Source organism: Bombina bombina, chromosome 1, assembly GCF_027579735.1.
Source record: "Bombina bombina isolate aBomBom1 chromosome 1, aBomBom1.pri, whole genome shotgun sequence".
Lineage (NCBI taxonomy): Eukaryota > Metazoa > Chordata > Amphibia > Anura > Bombinatoridae > Bombina > Bombina bombina.
In genome coordinates, this window is record NC_069499.1 from 1,262,830,339 (window position 1) to 1,262,853,512 (window position 23,174).

Here is a 23,174-nt window from a genome sequence, read left to right on the forward strand (position 1 = left end):
AAATTTTTTATTTCATGATTGGGAAAGAGCATGCATTTTTAAACAACTTTCTAATTTACTTCTATTATCTAATTTGCTTCACTCTTTTGATATTCCTTGCTAAAAAGCATATCTAGATAGGCACAGTAGCTTCTGATTGGTGGTTGGACACAGATGCCTTTTGTGATTGGCTCACCCATGTGTATTGCTATTTCTTCAGCACAGGATATCTAAAGAATTAAGCAAATTAAATAATAGAAGTGAATTGGAATGTTGTTTAAAATTGTTTTCTCTATCTGAATCATGAAAGAAAAAATTTGGGTTTAATGTCCCTTTAAGGCTCAATTTAAACTCAACTGACTGCTGAGATTTTTCCCATACCTACAAATACTAATGACACTTTGATGGTTTCTACATTATTCCACAAAAATAAGGGTGAAAGGGTTAAAACAAATATAAAAAATCTTGCTAGCATAATAGCATTTTTAATAATACTGAGCATGTATGTTTCTAGGGACCAAGTACGGATAATACATTAAAGGGATGATAATGTTAATAAAGTTTTCATTTGAAGCCAAAACAAATGAAACTCAAATCATCATTGTAGATCAGTATTAATATAACGACAGCACTGCATATTATTCAGTATTAACAAGCTTGCCATGTTCTTCCTTAAAAAATAACTTTAAAGTTTCAGGCACATTTTTAAATAAATGTTATCTCTACAGTGATATAAATAAAGACGCCCAAAGGATGAAACATAAAAAATAAAAACAAAATTTTATTTCTAGCAAATTAAAAAAAAAAAAACATGTAAAATAAATATAGTCATTAACTGAAAACGATATATAGTCACATACTGAATCCCTGTCTACGTAATCACAAATTGATTATATTATTTCAAATTCTTAAAAATATAAAAAGATTACTTTATGTATTTTCAGTTTTAAATCCCATTAAAAAGATATGTAATCTTGTTAAAATTACTGTTGTAAAAAAATCATTGCTATGCAGATATTTTTTTAGCTCAGAAATAAATATTTATTTGCCATGCATATTAATGGCTATACACAAAATATGTATATATGAAACAGGACACTCAAGGATACTCGAGCAAGCAGCCAATTAGAGTCCATTGTATTCAAAGCAACTGCAGGAAACCATTTCAAATGGGCTGTGTGGGTATTCATTTTTGCGGTTGCCTCTTATTAATATGCCAGTATTTACATTTTCAGAATAGGTAGAGGTTATAACATGCAAAATGACAAATCACAAAAGAAAGGCAAATGAACTATTTGTAAACAATTTAATACAATCAATCCATCATGTAAAATGGATCATTGGGAACAAATTAAAAATGGAGAAAAGTTTACAGTATAATATCCCTTTAAAAGGAAATTTAACTCCAAAAATGTTACCAACTGAACGGTACTTGTGCCTTTGAAATCTGTTTATACGGTAAATAAAGGATCTTAATTACCTAACAAACTTGTGGCATAGACTATAAAAGTTTCAGCCAATCTGTATGAAATATAATATGTCGTTATTAGCACTTTGGAGGTTCCCTTTTTTATTTTTTTTGCAAAATTTTGAAAAATGCTAAAATAAAACAGAAGCTGAGATTCTGTGTCAATAGTCCGTCAAACATCAAAGCTGATTTTAAAGTACATTAAAGCATTTCAAAGTCTTATTTTATTATAAGGTATTTACTTGTAAATGGATTTTCTAAAACATTTGTCTTTATACAACACTAAGGTAATAGATATTTGTATTATTATATATAACTGCTTAAAATTAAATTGTAGCTACATTATTTAAAGGGATTGTAAACCCCAAAGTTCTCTTTTATGATTCAGATAGAACATACACTTTTAAACAACTTTCCAATTTAATTCTATTATCAAATCTCTTTCTTCAATCTCTTGTTATCCATTGCTGAAGGGACAGAATAACACTACTGACAGGAAGCTGAAAATATCTATTTAGCCAATCACAAGAGACAAATGTGTGCAGGCTCCAATTAGCAGCAGCTCCCACTAGTGTATGAAATGTGCATATTCATTTTTTAACTAGGGATACTAAAAGAACGAAGCACATTTGAAAATAGAAGTGAATTTAAAAGTGTCTTAAAATGACATGCTCTATCTGAATCATGCAAGTTTAATTTTGACTTTCCTATCCCGTTAAGGTTATATAATTTTAATTGACAATGTGTTTGGGAGGGCAGGATCAAACTGTTTGTAAAATATCATTACAGAACAAATAAAGTTTCTATAAAAACTGTTAGGCACAAAAATTGCATCTTTTTAAAAACTATTACAAATAAATCAGTTCAGACAAATTCAAAATTATTTATACTTTTTACAAATATGTCACATCTGAAAACTGCTCAAAATGAGCAAATCTTTCTTTGAAGATGTGACCTAAACTGACTACAGTTTTCAGTCCCCTTAGCTACTTTGCATTACCAGAACCAGAACCAGAACAGGTTTACATTGGACAAAATTCACTAATGGATCTCTCCTGACTCACCAAATACATTATGCTCTATACATCTGATGAACCTAAAGAATGGAGACATTTTTGAGATTATCCATCTGATCGTGAATTTTGCCCACAATGGCCTTGACCAGATGCACTCAAATGATAAACTATTATATACTAGTAGATCACAAAGTGCTGATCATAAGACTGTTGTATGAAATTGGTTTCCTTGCTGCCAGTAATGAGACTAAGGCTTAGGTATATTTTGCACCACAATGGTGGCTTCAAGAAAATTAAGTTATTTACCATAAATAATAAATGATTCAACACAATAGTATTACAACATTTAGTGCATAAAATGTGTAATCTTAAATTAATTTGTGTGAAAAGATCAAAGTGACACCCTACAGACATAAAAAAAGGCTGACCACACTTGATCTAGATTTTGTTGCATTTGTATACTACTTGTACTAATAATTCCTGTATTAATAAGATGTTTACTGCAGCTTTTTAGGTAATACAGTGTACTACTGTAACATAATCTGTGCCTACAAATATTCTGCAGAATGGGTGATCATGTCAAAATATTAATTACCGTAGCCATACAAATCACTGATAATTAATTCATACTTATCGGTAACATTTAAATGAACAGCCTAAATCCAAGAATGTTTGTTTTTTCTTGTACAAAACAGAAGTACAAACAAAGTATAAAAATATAAATCTCTTTTTTTTTGTTTTTTTGGTTTTTTTAAGGCACACAACCTTAATATGTATAATGTGAGGCACACAGAGTAACTCAAACAGTTATCTGCTGGCTCTCTCTGTAAAATGATCTTGGGTGTGCTGTGCAAGCGTCTGAGAGCAGGCGTGGAACTTGATCCATTGGCGGTTCCTGAAGCACATGAATACTTGGATTACTGTAACTCTTTGTTATTTCTTCAATGACTGACCTTAAGCCAAGCTGTTCTATCTGAAAAGTCAGAAAACAGAAAGTAAAACTAAGGCGTGGAGATCACAAAACATGAATCACATGACATCTGAAAAAGATTTATGGACAGTTTCAGAAAGAGGGTGCGGATGTAAATATAATTCTTATGTTCAGTGTATATTTATCCCCAGGTTGGGAAACATCTCACTACAGTTAAAACTTACCAGTGAGGAGACAAAAGTTATTAAAGGGACAGTGTACAGGCAGTCCCCAGGTTACGAACAAGATAGGTTCTGAAGGTTTGTCCTTAAAGTGAAGGTTCATTTTGATGAACTAGTGCCCGGTTTTTAATAAACCTATTAAAAACAAGGGCACTTTAATTCATCAAAATTGACATTTCACTGTTTTCTTCAAAAACTTACCTTTTAATCCTGGGAGCCGCTCCAGCACTTCCTTCGCCCGTCACAAGCCGTCTTTGTGGTCCAAAATGACTAATCCGGCTTCCTGCAATCACAGCGTTGCATCAGGCCAAGATTCCCCGGGGGGGGGAAGCTGTGATTGGAGGAAGCCTGATTCGTCATTTCTGATGTCTGTAGAGGCTTCCGACGGCCTGGGGAATCGCTGGAGCGGCATTCAGGATAAAAAGGTAAGTTTTTGAAGGAAACAGTGAAATGTCAATTTTGATGAATTAAAGTGCCCTTGTTTTTAATAGGTTTATTAAAAACGGGGCACTAATTCATCAAAATGGACCTTCACTTTAAGTTGAATTTGTATGTAAGTTGGAACAGGCACTTTTTTAGGTGAAACTCTAGCCAAACATTTTTTTAGTTTTGGAAAGCATAGGGAAAAGTTTGTTTTGCTATCTGTGCCCCTGTTCAGAAAATTTCAGATCACTTTCTGTCCTTGTGACAATTGAATTTGGAGTATTTTGGGTTATCCTGAAAAGAAGGATTGGCTATAAAGCTCTATTTTCTATTTTGTACTTAGGTCGGATGTCTGTAACCTGGGGACTGCCTGTACTGCAAAATTGGTTTCCCCTCAATGTGTAAAAACACACAGGCTTCATTACCTTATCTCTGTCTGTATACCACAGTCCAATACTTAGGGCCTGATGATCAAAAATTCCCCCGGCATAGAGACAATTCTCGCAACATTTTTGGAGGCTTTTTCTGAACATTATATTGTAATGTGTGTCTCTCCTTCACATTCAGAACTCTGCATAGCAGGATAAACAGCTATTAAGCTAAAATGTGCCTTTCTAAATGTTTTTCAGGGATCTCACAGAACTGACCAGACATCTTAGATAAGCTCGATAGAGCAGACAGCTTTAGAACATTGGCCTTAGGGCCGGATATGTAAAATCTTGCTACTCGGGTGAAATGTTCGAAGAAGTCTCATCTGTACGGCGAGGCCCTTAAATCCCCCCAATTAGAAACACTAATTTTATCTTGAAAATTTTTTATGTTGCTATGTAGAGTTGTTTATATGGAACAGAGACTCCTACATTACATTACAAGGTCTAAAAAAATTCCAAAGATATGTGTGATTTCTCTCCATGCTGACAATGTTTTGAATATCAGGCCCTTAGCTAGAGCCATTGAAAATTCACATTTTATTACTTTTCTCTCCTACTTCCCTCTGGGACAATAATTTCTTCTGCTGGCTATATTTATACAAACTTTTTCATAGCCAATACTTAAGTAGTGAAATGATCAGTGTAGGTAGGGATCCCACAGGAAAAAATCAGTTATTTCAAATGTCAAAATAAAGGTAAAGAAGCCATTTTCTAAACACTTTAATACACTCCAGCAGGTAAGATGAATAATTGGGGACACATTTAAGGGTAGGACATTTTACAGTACACTGTCCATTTAATTTACTCTGTCAAAGATAAGCAAATTCCTTGTTTCTTAACTCTTCTACTGCAGGTTTGTACTAGTCACAATTAGTGAACTAGTTGAGGTTCCAGATCTCCAAGTATGTCTCAATTGCTACCATTTCTGTGTGGCGATTATTTTATGCAACCATTTATGAAGCTGCATTTGAAGCTTTGGTGCCCTTGCTATAAAGGCTTGGTTCTCTCTGCCACCTAAGGGGTGATGGGTTAAAATCACCTCAAACTATTCCAGCCACAGTAATTGACAACAACTGCTTTGGTGCAATTGGTTGCATAAAAGTAGGGGGTGGGATTGCACATGACAGCTGTTGTGAAATCTTAAAATTCGCCAGACAATGCTGCATCACTATTGGTGATTGCGGATGAACAGGTTCTCTGTCTGGGAACTTGTCCACCTAAACCTTCACAGATATACCTAACAGTCAGTAAAAAGATTCTTTGAACCATAACCACAAACTATTTTCATCTAACTGTAACACAGGGGTGACTACATTTTTGAGAGTTTATGTCAACTTTTTTTGTGACGCTTTTGCAATGGGTACTTACAGAAAACACCTATTTTCTAGTGACTTTTCAACTGTGGAGCAGAATATACACTGCAAAACACATTTTGTATCTTGATCCCATATTATTACTACTGGCTGTATGGAAACAGGGAAAAAATAGAACAGTCTTGTGACCTATCAAGGTCAAGAGCTAAAAATGGGTGCTATATGCAGCATATGAATTACCAGTCAGTGCACTGCCAATCTAGCTGACTTTATGTATGTATTTAACCCTTAGTAGTAGTAAATTAGAGCATTTCTATTATTGTTCTGTTATTTCCCTTTAACTGCTACCTCACCTCAGCTAGAATCATGCAATGCACTCAATAAAAAATACTTAGAAAACCTCTACATTTGTTAGCCACCCCATAACCACAATTCTTCCCTATTGTAAACCCATCACAAACAATAGATCATGCAACATACAATATGAGACAAATGGTTAAAAGATTAATTAATACAGCACTAAAATGTGTGTTAAAAATCTGTATTTTTGCTTTCCATCAAAAGGCATCTCATTTCCTAAAATGTATGATATTTCAATTTGCAAAAATGCTAAATATAAAAAAATTTAATTTCATTTACCACAAATGTTTCTAAAAAAATATCAGTTTCGTGCATTCACTAATAAGCGTCTAAAGCTCATATGTAACTTTATGGAGCCTATATTTACTAAAGAATGTAGAGATGAATCAGCTTTAGTGAACAGATTTGACAAAATAACAGGAATTAGAGAGCCAGGAGGGAGCCTTAGTGAATCTACCACAGTGTGGAATTAGTAAGAAAGTGGGGTTGATGGAGACTTCACACTTTGGCCTAGATTATAGATTTAGCACAAAAATATTAGCTCTATTGTACGTTAATATTGCTCAAGCGCAATCAGTAGTGTATTTATTTTTGCTCTAATATATACAGAAATATATATATTATTTGTATCACTTGAGTGATTGTGAAGGACCGACTAACATCTGGCGTGTGCACTAAATCCCTCACATAACATACTGCTATGGGGTGTGCAGTAAAAACATAATTTATGCTTACCTGATAAATTCCTTTCTCCTGTAGTGTAGTCAGTCCACGGGTCATCCATTACTTATGGGATATTAACTCCTCCCCAACAGGAAGTGCAAGAGGATCACCCAAGCAGAGCTGCTATATAGCTCCTCCCCTTTACGTCATACCCAGTCATTCGACCGAAACCAAACGAGAAAGGAGAAACTATAGGGTGCAGTGGTGACTGGAATTTAATTTAAATTTAAGACCTGCCATAAAAAACAGGGCGGGCCGTGGACTGACTACACTACAGGAGAAAGGAATTTATCAGGTAAGCATAAATTATGTTTTCTCCTGTTAAGTGTAGTCAGTCCACGGGTCATCCATTACTTATGGGATACCAATACCAAAGCTAGAAGTACACGGATGACGGGAGGGAAAGGCAGGATCTTTACACAGAAGGAACCACTGCCTGAAGAACCTTTCTCCCAAAAACAGCCTCAGAAGAAGCAAAAGTGTCAAATTTGTAAAATTTGGAAAAAGTATGAAGAGAAGACCAAGTTGCAGCCTTGCAAATCTGTTCAACAGAGGCCTCATTCTTAAAGGCCCACGTGGAAGCCACAGCTCTCGTAGAATGAGCTATAATTCTTTCAGGAGCCTGCTGTCCAGCAGTCTCATAGGCTAAACGTATTATGCTACGAAGCCAAAAAGAGAGAGAGGTAGCAGATGTTTTTTGACCTCTCCTCTGACCAGAATAAACTACAAACAGGGAAGATGTTTGGCGAAAATATTTAGTTGCCTCTAAATAAAATTTCAAGGCACGGACTACATCTAGATTGTGCAGAAGTCGTTCCTTCTTTGAAGAAGGGTTAGGGCACAATGATGGAACAACAATCTCTTGATTGATATTCTTGTTAGTGACTACCTTAGGTAAGAACCCAGGTTTAGTACGCAGAACTACCTTGTCTGAATGAAAAATCAGATAAGGAGAATCACAATGTAAAGCCGATAACTCAGAGACTCTACGAGCCGAGGAAATAGCCATTAGAAACAGAACTTTCCAAGATAACAGCTTGATATCAATGGAATGAAGGGGTTCAAACGGAACACCCTGTAAAACGTTAAGAACTAAGTTTAAGCTCCATGGTGGAGCAACAGTCTTAAACACAGGCTTAATCCTGGCCAAAGCCTGACAAAAAGCCTGAACGTCTGGAACTTCTGACAGACGTTTGTGTAAAAGGATGGACAGAGCTGAGATCTGTCCCTTTAAAGAACTTGCAGATAAACCCTTTTCTAAACCTTCTTGTAGAAAAGACAATATCCTAGGAATCCTAACCTTACTCCATGAGTAACTCTTGGATTCGCACCAGTGTAAATATTTACGCCATATTTTATGGTAAATTTTCCTGGTAACAGGTTTCCTAGCCTGTATTAAGGTATCAATTACTGACTCCGAAAATCCACGCTTTGATAAAATCAAGCGTTCAATCTCCATGCAGTCAGCTTCAGAGAAATTAGATTTTGATGTTTGAAAGGACCCTGAATTAGAAGGTCCTGTCTCAGAGGCAGAGACCAAGGTGGACAGGATGACATGTCCACTAGATCTGCATACCAGGTCCTGCGTGGCCACGCAGGCGCTATTAGAATCACCGATGCTTTCTCCTGTTTGATCCTGGCAATCAATCGAGGAAGCATCGGGAATGGTGGAAACACATAAGCCATCTTGAAGGTCCAGGGTGCTGTCAAAGCATCTATCAGGACCGCTCCCGGGTCCCTGGACCCGGACCCGTAACAAGGGAGCTTGGCGTTCTGGCGAGACGCCATGAGATCCATATCTGGTTTGCCCCAACGTTGAAGTATTTGGGCAAAGACCTCCGGATGAAGTTCCCACTCCCCCGGATGAAAAGTCTGGCGACTTAGGAAATCCGCCTCCCAGTTCTCCACACCTGGGATGTGGATCGCTGACAGGTGGCAAGAGTGAGACTCTGCCCAGCGAATTATCTTTGATACTTCCATCATCGCTAGGGAACTCCTTGTCCCTCCCTGATGGTTGATGTAAGCCACAGTCGTGATGTTGTCCGACTGAAACCTGATGAACCTCAGAGTTGCTAACTGAGGCCAAGCCAGAAGGGCATTGAGAACTGCTCTCAATTCCAGAATGTTTATTGGAAGAAGACTCTCCTCCTGAGTCCATGACCCCTGAGCCTTCAGGGAATTCCAGACAGCGCCCCAACCTAGCAGGCTGGCGTCTGTTGTTACAATTGTCCAGTCTGGCCTGCTGAAGGGCATCCCCCTGGACAGATGTGGCCGAGAAAGCCACCATAGAAGAGAATCTCTGGTCTCTTGATCCAGATTCAACATAGGGGACAAATCTGAGTAATCCCCATTCCACTGACTTAGCATGCACAATTGCAGCGGTCTGAGATGCAGGCGTGCAAAAGGTACTATGTCCATTGCCGCTACCATTAAGCCGATTACCTCCATGCATTGAGCCACTGACGGGTGTTGAATGGAATGAAGGACACGGCAAGCATTTAGAAGTTTTGTTAACCTGTCCTCTGTCAGGTAAATTTTTATTTCTACAGAATCTATAAGAGTCCCCAAGAAGGGAACTCTTGTGAGTGGCAATAGAGAACTCTTTTCTACGTTCACCTTCCACCCATGCGACCTTAGAAATGCCAGAACTAACTCTGTATGAGACTTGGCAGTTTGGAAATTTGACGCTTGTATCAGAATGTCGTCTAGGTACGGAGCTACAGCTATTCCTCGCGGTCTTAGTACCGCCAGAAGAGAGCCCAGGACCTTTGTAAAGATTCTTGGAGCCGTAGCTAACCCGAAGGGAAGAGCTACAAACTGATAATGCCTGTCTAGGAAGGCAAACCTTAGGTACCGGTAATGATCCCTGTGAATCGGTATGTGAAGGTACGCATCCTTTAGATCCACTGTGGTCATGTACTGACCCTTTTGGAATTTGTTTAGGATCTTTAAATCCAAGATTGGTCTGAAGGTTCCCTCTTTCTTTGGAACCACAAACAGATTTGAGTAAAACCCTTGTCCGTGTTCCGACCGCGGAACCGGGTGGATCACTCCCATTAACAAAAGATCTTGAACACAGCGTAGAAACGCCTCTTTCTTTGTCTGGTTTGTTGACAACCTTGAAAGATTAAATCTCCCTTTGGGAGGAGAAGCTTTGAAGTCCAGAAGATATCCCTGGGATATGATCTCTAACGCCCAGGGATCCTGGACATCTCTTGCCCAAGCCTGGGCGAAGAGAGAAAGTCTGCCCCCTACTAGATCCGTTGCCGGATCGGGGGCCCTCACTTCATGCTGTCTTAGGGGCAGCAGCAGGTTTTCTGGTCTGCTTGCCCTTGTTCCAGGTCTGGTTAGGTTTCCAGCCTTGTCTGTAGCGAGCAACAGTTCCTTCCTGTTTTGGAGCAGAGGAAGTTGATGCTGCTCCTGCCTTGAAGTTACGAAAGGCACGAAAATTAGACTGTCTAGCCCTTGGTTTGGCTCTGTCTTGAGGCAGGGCATGGCCCTTACCTCCCGTAATGTCAGCAATAATTTCTTTCAAACCGGGCCCGAATAATGTCTGCCCTTTGAAAGGTATGTTAAGCAATTTAGATTTAGAAGTCACATCAGCTGACCAGGATTTTAGCCACAGCGCTCTGCGCGCCTGAATAGCGAATCCGGAATTCTTAGCCGTAAGTTTAGTTAAATGTACCACGGCATCAGAAATAAATGAATTAGCTAGCTTAAGGGCTTTAAGCTTGTGTGTAATCTCATCCAATGGAGCTGTGTCAAGGGTCTCTTCCAGAGACTCAAACCAAAATGCCGCCGCAGCCGTGACAGGCGCAATGCATGCAAGGGGTTGCAATATAAAACCTTGTTGAACAAACATTTTCTTAAGGTAACCCTCTAACTTTTTATCCATTGGATCTGAAAAGGCACAGCTATCCTCCACCGGGATAGTGGTACGCTTAGCTAAAGTAGAAACTGCTCCCTCCACCTTAGGGACCGTTTGCCATAAGTCCCGTGTGGTGGCGTCTATTGGAAACATTTTTCTAAATATAGGAAGGGGGGAAAAGGGCACACCTGGCCTATCCCACTCCTTAGTAATAATTTCTGTAAGTCTCTTAGGTATAGGAAAGACGTCAGTACACGCCGGTACCGCATAGTATCTATCCAGCCTACATAATTTCTCTGGGATTGCAACCGTGTTACAATCATTCAGAGCCGCTAATACCTCCCCTAATAATACACGGAGGTTTTCAAGCTTAAATTTAAAATTTGAAATGTCTGAGTCCAGTCTATTTGGATCAGATCCGTCACCCACAGAATGAAGCTCTCCGTCTTCATGTTCTGCCACTTGTGACGCAGTATCAGACATGGCTCTAACATTATCAGCGTACTCTGTTCTCACCCCAGAGTGGTCGCGTTTACCTCTAAGTTCTGGTAATTTAGATAAAACTTCAGTCATAACATTAGCCATGTCTTGTAAAGTGATTTGTAATGGACGCCCTGATGTACTTGGCGTCGCAATATCACGCACCTCCTGAGCGGGAGATGCAGGTACTGACACGTGAGGAGAGTTAGTCGGCATAACTTTCCCCTCGTTGTCTGGTGAATTTTTCTTAAAATGTACAGATTGACTTTTATTTAAAGTAGCATCAATGCAATTAGTACACAAATTTCTATTGGGCTCCACATTGGCTTTTGAACATATTGCACAAAGAGATTCCTCTATGTCAGACATGTTAAAACAAACTAGCAATTAGACTAGCAAGCTTGGAAAATACTTTTCAAATAAATTTGCAAGCAATATAAAAAACGTTACTGTGCCTTTAAGAAGCACACCAAAACTGTCACAGTTGAATAACAATGAACCGGATTAGTTATAGAAACCAAATTTTCACAGTAAATGTATAAATTTAGTAAAGGATTGCACTCATTAGCAATGGATGATTAACCCTTAATATCAGAAAAACCGCTAACAATTGAAAATATAAGCGTTTTTATCACAGTCAAAGCACAGTCTCACAGGTCTGCTGTGAGTGATTACCTCCCTCAAAACTAGTTTTGAAGACCCCTGAGCTCTGTAGAGACGTCCTGGATCATGCAGGGAGAAGAAGGCAGACTGTGACTGAATTTCTAATGCGTAGTAAAAGCGCCAAAATAGGCCCCTCCCACTCACAATACAACAGTGAGGGAAGCTCAGTAAACTGTTTTAATTCAAAACAAACGACAGCCATGTGGAAAATAACGCCCAAAACAATTTTTCACCAAGTACCTCAGATAATTAAACGATTTAACATGCCAGCAAACGTTTAAAATCTAATTTATGAAATGTCATTAAAAAGCCTGCTGCTAGTCGCTCACACTGCAAGTTAGGCTAAAAGTTATATGCATACAGTATTTTCCCAGTGAAGTGCCATTCCCCAGAAATACTTAAGTGTAAACATACATACATATCAGCCTGATACCAGTTGCTACTACTGCATTTAAGGCTGTACTTACATTATATCGGTATTAGCAGTATTTTCTCAGTCAATTCCATTCCTTAGAAAATAATATACTGCAACATACCTTTTTGCAGATGAACCTGCCCGCTGTCCCCTGTTCTGAAGTTACCTCACTCCTCAGAATGGCCGAGAACAGCAAATGGATCTTAGTTACGTCCGCTAAGATCATACACAAAACTCAGGTAGATTCTTCTTCAAATGCTGCCTGAGAAAAAACAACACACTCCGGTGCCGTTTAAAATAACAAACTTTTGATTGAAGAAATAAAACTAAGTTTAATAACCACAGTCCTCTCACACATCCTATCTATTAGTTGGGTGCAAGAGAATGACTGGGTATGACGTAGAGGGGAGGAGCTATATAGCAGCTCTGCTTGGGTGATCCTCTTGCACTTCCTGTTGGGGAGGAGTTAATATCCCATAAGTAATGGATGACCCGTGGACTGACTACACTTAACAGGAGAAATTTATATTGTATATCACAAGTAATGAAGTTCTTCCAGCAGTTCTGTGCTGTACTATCAATTATAATAATAATGGTTTACTTAAGGTCTCAAACAGTGGTAAATTTTACAGCATAATTTTGGATGGCACTTGAGTGTAACGCTTAATATGAGCACGATGAGTGTGTTAATAGCCATCCCTATGCTATCCATAATATATTTTTACACAGTAATTTAAAACTTATAACACGCTGGTTATAATGTTAAAGTTTATGACAAATAAAAGTGCAAAACGAAAATGCTCTAATAGTTTATAGCATTCTACTATTGCACGACTGTGTGTATATAACAATGAGTTTAACTCCTGCAAGGTCATTTCAAGAGCAGCAATGCCGTATGGGCACCTAACTGAAAACATCTGGTGAGCCAAGAAATATATATGTATGTCACCACCAATCACTTGCTAGCTCCAAGTAGTGCATTGTTGTTTCTGAGTCTACCTCAGTATACCTTTCAACAAAGTATACTAATAGAACAAAGTTAATTTGAAGTATATTGAAAAGTATCTTAAAATGATATGCTCTGTCTGAACCATTTACTTCCATCAGCCTATAGGTCCCCCAAATAATGAAACCTTACAGAAAATTGTATCTGCTGCCATGAATTTACAAGACAATTGGGCTATTTTTTTTTTTTAAATAAACACAAACTTTTTAAATGAAAACGAAAGCTAAAGTATATTTTATTAGCCCTTTTTAATAAGCATTTGGACTTTATCCAGAATTTGCACCAGAGTTATAAAGTTTCTAACCTGAATAATAATTAACTTGAGATGCAGAGGCGTTGCATCTGGAAATTCCTCCCCAAAACACAATGTGACTTTGCTTTCTGGAAGACGGCCTGGGTAATAATGTTGTAACTCTGCAAAGGTAAAGGAAACTTTGATTAATTCACAATAAACTCATTGTAATAGCTTGAGGTTTAACGTTAGAATTGTACTTTTTTTTTTTCTTCGCAAAAAGAGTGATCACTTTAGGGCAATGCCCTAAAAAAGCCCCATTTAAGGGTTATTTGTAGTTTAGTTTTCAAATCTTTTTATTTTTATGTTGGGGTTTTAGAATAGACAACTCTTATTGTTTTTGGTAATTTGTTAGGTTTTTTTTTTAAGTTATGTTAGGGGGGTTTAATACTCATGGTAGGTTATTTACTTAGATAAGATTTTTTTTTTATTTTCACAGGTAATTTTTATTTTTTTTTAAAAAGGTAGTTAGGTTTTTTTGTAAAGTAAGGGTAAGTCTATTTTGGGTTAACTAAAGGGGGGTCTTAGGTTAGGGGGTTTAGATGTAAGTGGGTTATTTGCATTAGGGGCATGGTGGTTTAGGGGTTAATAGTGTAGTTGGCTTCTTTGCATTGGGGCTGGTGGTTTAGGGGTTAATAGTGTAGTGGGTTTCTTTGTGGTGGGGGGGTGGCAGTTTAGGGGTTAACAGTGCAGAATCTTATTTTGCTTTGGGGGTGTGGCGGTTTAGGGGTTAAAGCAGTAGTTTTTGAAGTGGGGGGGTTGCAGTTTAGGGGTTTAAAGTGTAGTTTAGTGCAACTGTTTCCTCTGGACAAACTCTTTCAGGTCGCGTAAAAAGTTTAAGCAGTAAATGTGATTGCGTTCATGCAAACGCATTTACTTTCAACTTGTAATACGAGCGCATATTACCGTTTAACGCTACCCATAGAAAATATTGGTAGTGTAAATTAGTGCAAATTCATGCAAACGAATGTTACTTGTAATATGGCTTTGAGCTTAAAGAACACTGCAATCTCTTAATCGCGTTTATGCTCCTCGCGCTAATTATAATGCTCAACTTGGCTTATAGTAAGTTTTCAGTAAATGTTTAGTTAAAGTTAAAATAATAGATATGCAAACTAAGTTTCACTGTACATTACGTACAATTGCTAATCTCGTCACTGAAAGGGTAGCGAGACAGATATATGTGAAAAGGTTCACATAAACTGGAAGATATTGTTTAGAAACTACTGGTGGTGATTTACATGTATCATTTTATTAATCCCCAAAAAAATACATTTTGTAACTTTTACTTGTTGAAAAGAGAATTTACATTGTCCAAATAAACACCTTTTTGGATTTTTACAGGCAAGGAGATTAAAGTGAAAGTCAATCCTAGCGTTGTACAAACCCTAGGATTGACTATTTGAAACTAATAAAGGGGACTTTCTTTAATGAAGTATAAGATACTTCATGTAGAAAGCTCCTTTATTTGTTTCAACCAATCGGCATTCTTAGCTGCTACAGCAGCCAACGGCTAAAAAAATTTTTTGCTAAGAGGTGAAGTTTTCACCTCTTAGCCAATAGCCGTGCAGTAAATCCGGCTTGGTGCCCATGGGAGCCGGATTTACCACACGGCTATTGGTTAAGAGGTGAAAACGTCACCTCTTAGCAAAAAAATGTTTAGCCGTGGGCTGCTGTAGCAGCTAAGAACAGTGATCGGTTGAAACAAATAAAGGAGCTTTCTACATGAAGTATCTTATACTACATGAATGAAAGTCCCCTTTATATGTTTCAATAGTCAATCCTAGCATTTGTATAACGCTAGGATTGACTTTCACTTTAAGAATGTAGTAATTTCATATGGGAAGGTTAACTATTCGATATCCACATGGTATTAGAACTATGATAACTCAGGAATCCAAGCTCCTTAATTCTCCAAGGGCAATGCCAGCTATACGTTTCAGAGAATCTCATTATCATTTATTATCTTTGTCCTACCTAACACCGTTAGATATGTCTAAATTAAGTATTACTAGAATCTATAAAAGAGTAAGGATGCAAATATTATACATTGTTTTTATAGCTGCCTGTTTTAAAGTTGTGTTCTGGCTAAAAAGATCTCTTAAACTAAGTGTAACACTAGCATCTGCTGATATAATATATCTGCTAGATGGTTCATTATATCAAAATAACACTAGATTCTTAAATATAGTCATTATAATAGGTAGAAATCTTATGTCAACTTGTTGGAATAAAAAAAAAAGAAGGCCACATGTAAAAACCCTGTTAAACAAAATTCTAACCAAATGATTGTGGAGTAATTTGATGTGGTAGTTATTTCTGTATCTAGCATTTGGAGATTTATATGTAAATGGGGTGGATATATTAAATCACTGGATTTAAATGATCAGAGACTAATACTCTATCCCTTTAAGAAATCAAAAATACTGGAAAAGGCAGGTTTTTGAGAATAACTTAAAGGACCAGTGAACACAGTAGATTTGCATAATCAACAAATGCAAGATAACAAGACAATGCAATAGCACTTAGTATGAACTTCAAATGAGTAGTAGATTTTTTTCTGACAATTTTAAAAGTTATGTCTATTTCCACTCCCCCTGTACCATGTGACAGCCATCAGCCAATCACAAATGCATACACGTACCATGTGACAGCCATCAGCCATTCACAAATGCATACACACTTATCCTTGCACATGCTCAGTAGGAGCTGGTGACTCAAAAAGTTTAAATATAAAACGACTGTGCACATTTTTTTAATGGAAGTAAATTGGAAAGTTGTTTAAAATGGCATGCTCTATCTGAATAATGAAAGTTTAATTTTGACTTGAGTGTCCCTTTAATTTAAACTTAACATGCCAATAAATCAGAGCTAATTGTTGTTGGGGGGGGGTTCCCTGATTTGGTAGAATATCTTGGACCATATGAGTGTGAGAGGCAATAATTTTCTTCTTTTTTTTTTTTCTTTTTTTTTTTTTTTTTTTTTTTTGTTGGAATGAAAATAAAGATAAAAAAAAAACACTACCGGTGAAGTGATGTTTCATCATTATAATAATGGTTACTCCCATGGAACACCCATGTATGCGATTCCCATTGTTAATTAAGAACAAACAAAAAGCTTATTAAGAAACCTATATTAGCTGGGGGAGATTGTGGGTATGCTGTGCATGTGTATGCAGTGTTTTATAATAATTTTGTATACAGGATATTAATATCCCATAGATATTTTTCATTTTACAATAGTGTTTTTTTTTTTACTTTACACCATGTAAAACCTGCTTTTAAAAATACACAGCTTTTTTAATATTGTATTTTTATTTTAGCCGCCACAAATTTTCACACTACGTTTTTAGTTCTAACATTGCAACCCCACTGTACTAAACATGCTATTTATTAATAACACTTTTGTTACAGTGCAGCCACAATATTAGAAGTAAACCCATTCACTAACTTACTTTGAAATATTTCTAATATTGCAATCACACTATACCAAACGTGTTCTATTTTAATAAAATATTTGATGAGTTTTGTGATGCAATGGAAAGTAAAAAAATGTGAACTACCAACCTCTTAAAAATTCAGCAGTGTCGAATATTTTGACCATTTCATCGCGCTCAAGCTTGGCAGGTCGGTCTTTATATGGCATACAATTCCCACTCCAGAAGACACGTCCTTGGCAGAGTCTTTTGATGTAGATGCCTTGCTTGTTGCTATATAAGAGGACCCCTCTGTCCAGATGGCCAAATAACTTTTTGGTGATCTGCTTCTGCCGTTCACTTGTTATGTATTCTGCAGATGGAAATCGAATGTTCTCAAAGGCCTCCATACCATATATTTTCTCTCCATGATGGCTTACTGAAATCCGGCATCCTTCTACACGTGTGGTCGTCATTTGGTTGACTAATTTACCACCATAGTAAAAGTGAATCACCATCTGAGAAAAGGCTGAAGGACAAAGAATAGATTAAGCATACGAGACATTAATGTGATAACATTTAAACCTTCATAAATAGCCCATACACTGAATTCACAAAGCCTAACAATTATGCAATACACATATGCTTATTGATTAAGGAGATAGTAAAGTCCAAATTAAACCTTCATGATTCAGATAGGGTATGTAATTTTAAACAACTTTCCAATGTACTTGTATCATCCAATGTGCTTTGATCTCTTGGTATTCGTATTTGAAAGTTAAACCTAGGTAGGCTCATATGCTAATTTTTAAGCCCTTGAAGGCCGCTTCTTATATGAATGCATTTGACAGTTTCTCACAGCTAGAGGGCGTTAGTTCATGTGTTTTATATAGATAACATTGTGCTCATGCATGTGAAGTTATTTAACAGTCAGCACTAATTGCCTGAAATGCCTCAGTTAGCACTAATTGCCTGAAAAAGTCTGTCAAAAGATCTGAGATAGGGAGGCAGTCAGCAGAAGCTTAGATAAAAAGGTAATTCCAGAGGTAAAAAGTATATTTCTATAACACTGTTGGTTATGCAAAACTGGGGAATGGTAAATAAAGGAATTGACTATCTTTTTAAACTATAACATTTTTGGTGTTTATTATCCCTTTAATTGTTATGAGTGATAATTCCATATCACTCTACAGAAAACTGGCAGCCTCCCTATATTTTCACTACTGCATTAGAACATTAAAATTATCATTGTTCAGGAAATCTTATAACATTTAAAAGATATGTCTCATCCTTTATTGTCAAGAAATGCTTCAACAAACAGTGACACTGGGCGTCTCTTCCTCAGACACCCACAGGTGCTTCCTCTTAATAAACTGAGAGGGTGTCTGTATACATACCCAAAAGAGAGTGTTGTATTATTCCATCTACAGAACTAGCAATGTAGTTATTGTCCCTTGCCTGGACCTGATAATTGGTTCTGTCAACATCTCAGTTGCAGTAAGCTAAAGGTTATCAAACAGTTTGTTTTTCATAATATTTTAAAACAGGGCTTCCAGTGATGAATACTTTTATTTGCTTTGCATATAATAAATATATTTATCCAATGTAGCAACCTTGGTCACACACTATACACTGTATCATGTACACCACATCTGCAGATGTGCATGAATATGGTATGTTTTGTTCTTGTGAAAATAACACAGCCAGACACAAGTACAATGTTGCAACATTGGAGAAACTGAACCAGCACAGACAATCAAAAATGATGAGGAAGACAAATACTGCACCCCAGTCGCACATCAATTCACCCAGACTGATCACTACATCCAGAACCTCAAAATTAAAGTACCCCCTCCTCTGCCAACTCATAAAAAGGTAATATTTGTAATCATCATGTAAATACTCTAGTTTTCACAAGAAGGGGATGCAAAATACATCAAACTTGTAAATAATCTTGTCCCTTTGCTTTTCTCAAAGTTACTGAGCAGAAAATATCAATCAAAACTCAATGAGTATTTATATATATATTATTTTTTATTTTTTTTAAATACCGACTGCTAATATTTAGGTGAAATTTTTTTATTAACCTCACTCCTCCACCAGTAAAGTCAGAAAGTTTACCTACAGTTTGCCATGAGAATATACCACATCATTATGTACAAATAGTCGAGGCAATTCCCACCCAGAAAGAGTTCTTTTTATCGTTAAGTCTTTAAAGAATCCACATACAAACTTTCTTGAGTTCTGACTGCTAATATTTAAAGGGACAGTCTACTCCAGAATTGTATTGTTTAAAAAGATAAATAATCTGTTTATTACAAACTCCTCAGGATTGCATAACCATAATCCAGTTTTGCATTTTAGCCAATCAGCATTGACTCGTAAATAACTCCACGGGAGTAAGCACAATGTTATCAATATGGCACATATGAACTAGCGCTGTGAAACTGTCAAAATGCACTGAGATAAAAGGCACCTCCAAGGGTTTAGACATTAGCATATGAGCCTACCTAGGTTTAGCTTTCAACAAAGCATACCAAGAGAACAAAGCAAATTTGATGATGAAAGAAAATTGGAACGTTATTTTTAAAAAATTGCATGCCCTATCGGAATCATGAAAGTTTAATTTTGACTAGACTGCCCCTTTAAGGGACATCAAAATAAAATAAAAAATCCCTATAAAGTACAAATTGTTGCATTTTTCCCCCCTGTAAATTAACTCAGGCAGACAGGAGTGCATTCGATGTACCCAAGACTAAAACCATGACCCTCCAATATGTTGCATTGTGATTGGTTGATATGCAGGACCACATTTATAACTGTTATTGTTGTTGTTAATGGCCACATCATTGGAAGAAAGATAAACAACATTTAAGAGGCTTTTCAAGGCACGTGTGCCTGCCAAAATGCTTTTTTTTCTAACAAAATTACATTTATAAATGCTTTTTAAACATGCATCTTCTATGTAGATATTTTGGAATGTAGTGAATAATTTCTGTTCCATAATTTAAAAAAAATGCTTTAATGTCCCCTTAATTCAACAGCACAACAATGTATTGTCTATCCCACCGTGGTAAATATAAAGACATCACTTCCTGTATTTACTATGGGTAGCATTATTTGTGGGACTCAACATTTTAGCAATAAATACCTCTAAAAAACCTTTTATATTAGCAATAATAATTTTATGTGATGTCAGTATTTATTTGAAGGGGACACCACTAAATAATAAACATTTAAAATACAAAAGTGCATTGTCAACAAAAATCTTAAAAACAATTTTACAGAGAAACAGAGCTTAATAAAGATTTCACAGAGTATTTATTCAGCGTTTAAAAGGGACAGTAAAGTTATAATTAGACATTCATGATTTAGACAGAGCATACATCTTAAACAACTTTACAATTTACTTCTATTCTTTAATTTGCTTCCTTATCTTGTTAAACGTTGCTGAAAGGTTTATCTACGTAAGTTCAGGAGCAGCAAAGAACCTAGGTTCTAGCTGCTGATTGGTGGCTGCTCCTTTAACAAATGATACCAAAAGAATGAAACAAATTTGATAATAGAAGTAAACTGGAAAGTTGTTTCAAATTTTTATGTTCTTCCTAAATCATGAAATATTTTTTTTGGGTTTCATGTCCCTTTAAAGTTTTTCCTATTTAAAGAAACTGTATTAGGTTGTTAGCTCAAAACACTTGTGAACTTAAAAACGTGGCTTTCCTTGGCCAATACTAACAGACAAAACAAATAAATGTCACGTTTCAAGGCAATTCAGCAGTTTTGCTAAACAAAATATAAATAAAATAAAAATGCAAAGCATAAATCTGCTTTACCGTGGGAAATTGGTTCATATGGGGCAAATCCATCCATCGCTGGTACTCCTAACAGGGAAAAGAAACCAGGTCATGATACTTCATCAACAAGATTTTTACCACCTCAGGTTTAAAAACCACAGGAGTATTTTTCTCCCTGTTTGTTACATATAAACCTATATTTACGTGTTTATTTGGGTAACAGAATGTACAGAAGTAAAGCTTGTTACTGGTCTGTGCCCTTACACTTCTAAAACACCAAGAACCACGGTTTGCAGGTTACTTTAAATAATTTGGGGGCAAATGCAATAAGCAGATAAACAACCTAGCTTCATATGGGGTAACTTCAATGTAACAAGTTTATCCAATCCCAGGGATATCTTTTGAAGTTCATTAATGGAACATTTTGGTGTAATTCATTAGAGAATGTCATTTATGTATTATTGACCCTAGATAACTATGGGTGGGTTAGATTACGAGTGAAGCGTTAATTTGCGCTCCCGCTCCGACTTTAGCTTTGCTAGATGGAGTTTTCTGTGCATATATAACCAGTTGAAAGTAAAATGTTCCATACAAGCAATAACCCGATGTGCGCAAAAAGCAGATTTAATATCGCAAGCGCATTAACGTATTTCGAAAGAGGGAAAGAAACCTAATACCCTTACTCGCGTGAAAATCCAATCGCTTTTTCTCAAGTGTCCTAACCCGACATTAAATATTAAAGGAAAAGTCTAGTCAAAATTAAACTTTCATGATTCAAATAGGGCATGCAAATTTCCATTTTAATTTTATCATCAAATTTGCTTTGTTCTCTTGGTATTCTTTGTTGAAAGCTAAACCTAGGTAGGCTCATATGCTAATTTATAAGCCCTTGAAGGCAGCCTCTTATCTCAGTGTATGTTGACAATTTTTCAAAGCTAGATAGTGCTAGTTAATATGTGCCATATAGATAACATTGTGCTCACTCCCATGGAGTTATTTATCAGCACTAATTGGCTAAAATGCAAGTCTGTTAAAAGAATTGATATAAGAGGGCAGTCTGCAGAGGCTTTGATACAAGGTAATCACAGAGGTAAAAAGTATATTAATATAAAAGTGTTAGTTATGCAAAACTGCCCCTTTAATATTTCATATTCCAATTTACTTCACATAGAAGAATATGTTCTATTTATTTATAAATAAATATTTCTATACATATCTTGGAAAAATATATATCTTTACATATGTATATATTATTATTATTATCATTTATTTGTATAGCACTGCCAAATTCCGTAGCGCTGGGTACAATGATAGGGGTATACAATGACAACCTTTTTGATAAAAATACAAAACATAAAACTAAACAAATAATAATAATAATAATATATAGATGATTTTATATATATATATATATATACACACATAGTGTATATATATATATATATATATATATATATACACATACACTGTATATATATATATATATATATATATATATGTTTATAAATACTTCGAACATATTCCCTTATGTGAAGAACATTGGAATGTGAAATATTTACAGTAAATACATATTTAAACTTTAATAAATATGAATATTGCATAAATATGATTTTACAAGTTTTCAGCTACTTGTCTGCAAAGGGCTGCAATGCACTTCTGAGACCTCATATCTTTGAGCCCATATAAAATTATTACAAAATATTGAATAAAAAATATATAAGATGGTGCTATTATGAGTGTAACTGTACTTTTCAATGTATTTTTATGTGTTTTGTGCAACTATTTAGTCGAGTCTAACAGTTAACCAAAACTCTGAAGTTGCGCTATCCCGACACGTGTTAAATTTAATTGTGCTCAAGCGAACGTGTTTACTTTCAACTGGTAATACGTGCGCTACTTCTGATGTGCAAAAAGCCGCTATAAACCCTTTTTCAATTGCGTGTAGCAGTTAGCGCACAACACACCTAATCTAGCCCAATATGTTTAACCATGCAACCCTGTGTCTGTGCTCAATAAACGTTGGTGATGTCCCTAACAATCACTGAGCATTTAATACCAGTTTACCCAATCTACTTTTTATATTAGTTGTAATTTAAATTAAAATATTCTTTACTTCTATTTTTTATTTTTTTATTAAAGGGATGGTAAACTTACTTTCTGAACTTTGTTCTATAATCCGTTATTTACTAAAATCAATATACTTGCGCTTTCTATTTCCCACAACCTTACCATCAACTATGTTATTCTAATAGTCGAATTCTGCTTTCTGTCAATCTATTAATACAACCTATTAACGTAATACCTTTTTTTCAGTTGTCTTTCTATCATCCAATCAGATATCCGTCCAACTGGCTCGCTTTAGTCAATGCAAATTCT

The 23,174-nt window shown here is 36.2% G+C and overlaps 1 protein-coding gene across 3 annotated transcripts in view; it reads right to left on the bottom strand.

Moving 5' to 3' along the window:
• Positions 1-1,268: 1,268 nt before the first annotated feature.
• Positions 1,269-23,174, bottom strand: part of IRF8 (interferon regulatory factor 8) — a 655,970-nt gene continuing 634,064 nt past the window's right edge. For 2 of the 3 annotated variants that reach the window (XM_053700919.1, XM_053700925.1), the window contains 4 exons: positions 20,838-20,885; positions 17,156-17,533; positions 13,602-13,711; positions 1,269-3,436 (listed from right to left, as the gene is read on the bottom strand). In XM_053700919.1, the coding sequence (XP_053556894.1) occupies positions 3,263-3,436; positions 13,602-13,711; positions 17,156-17,533; positions 20,838-20,885 (710 nt within the window). In that variant the 3' untranslated portion in view covers positions 1,269-3,262. Of the gene's footprint in view, positions 3,437-13,601; positions 13,712-17,155; positions 17,534-20,837; positions 20,886-23,100; positions 23,142-23,174 lie in introns of those variants that run through there. The other variant, XM_053700930.1, reaches the window with a different exon arrangement.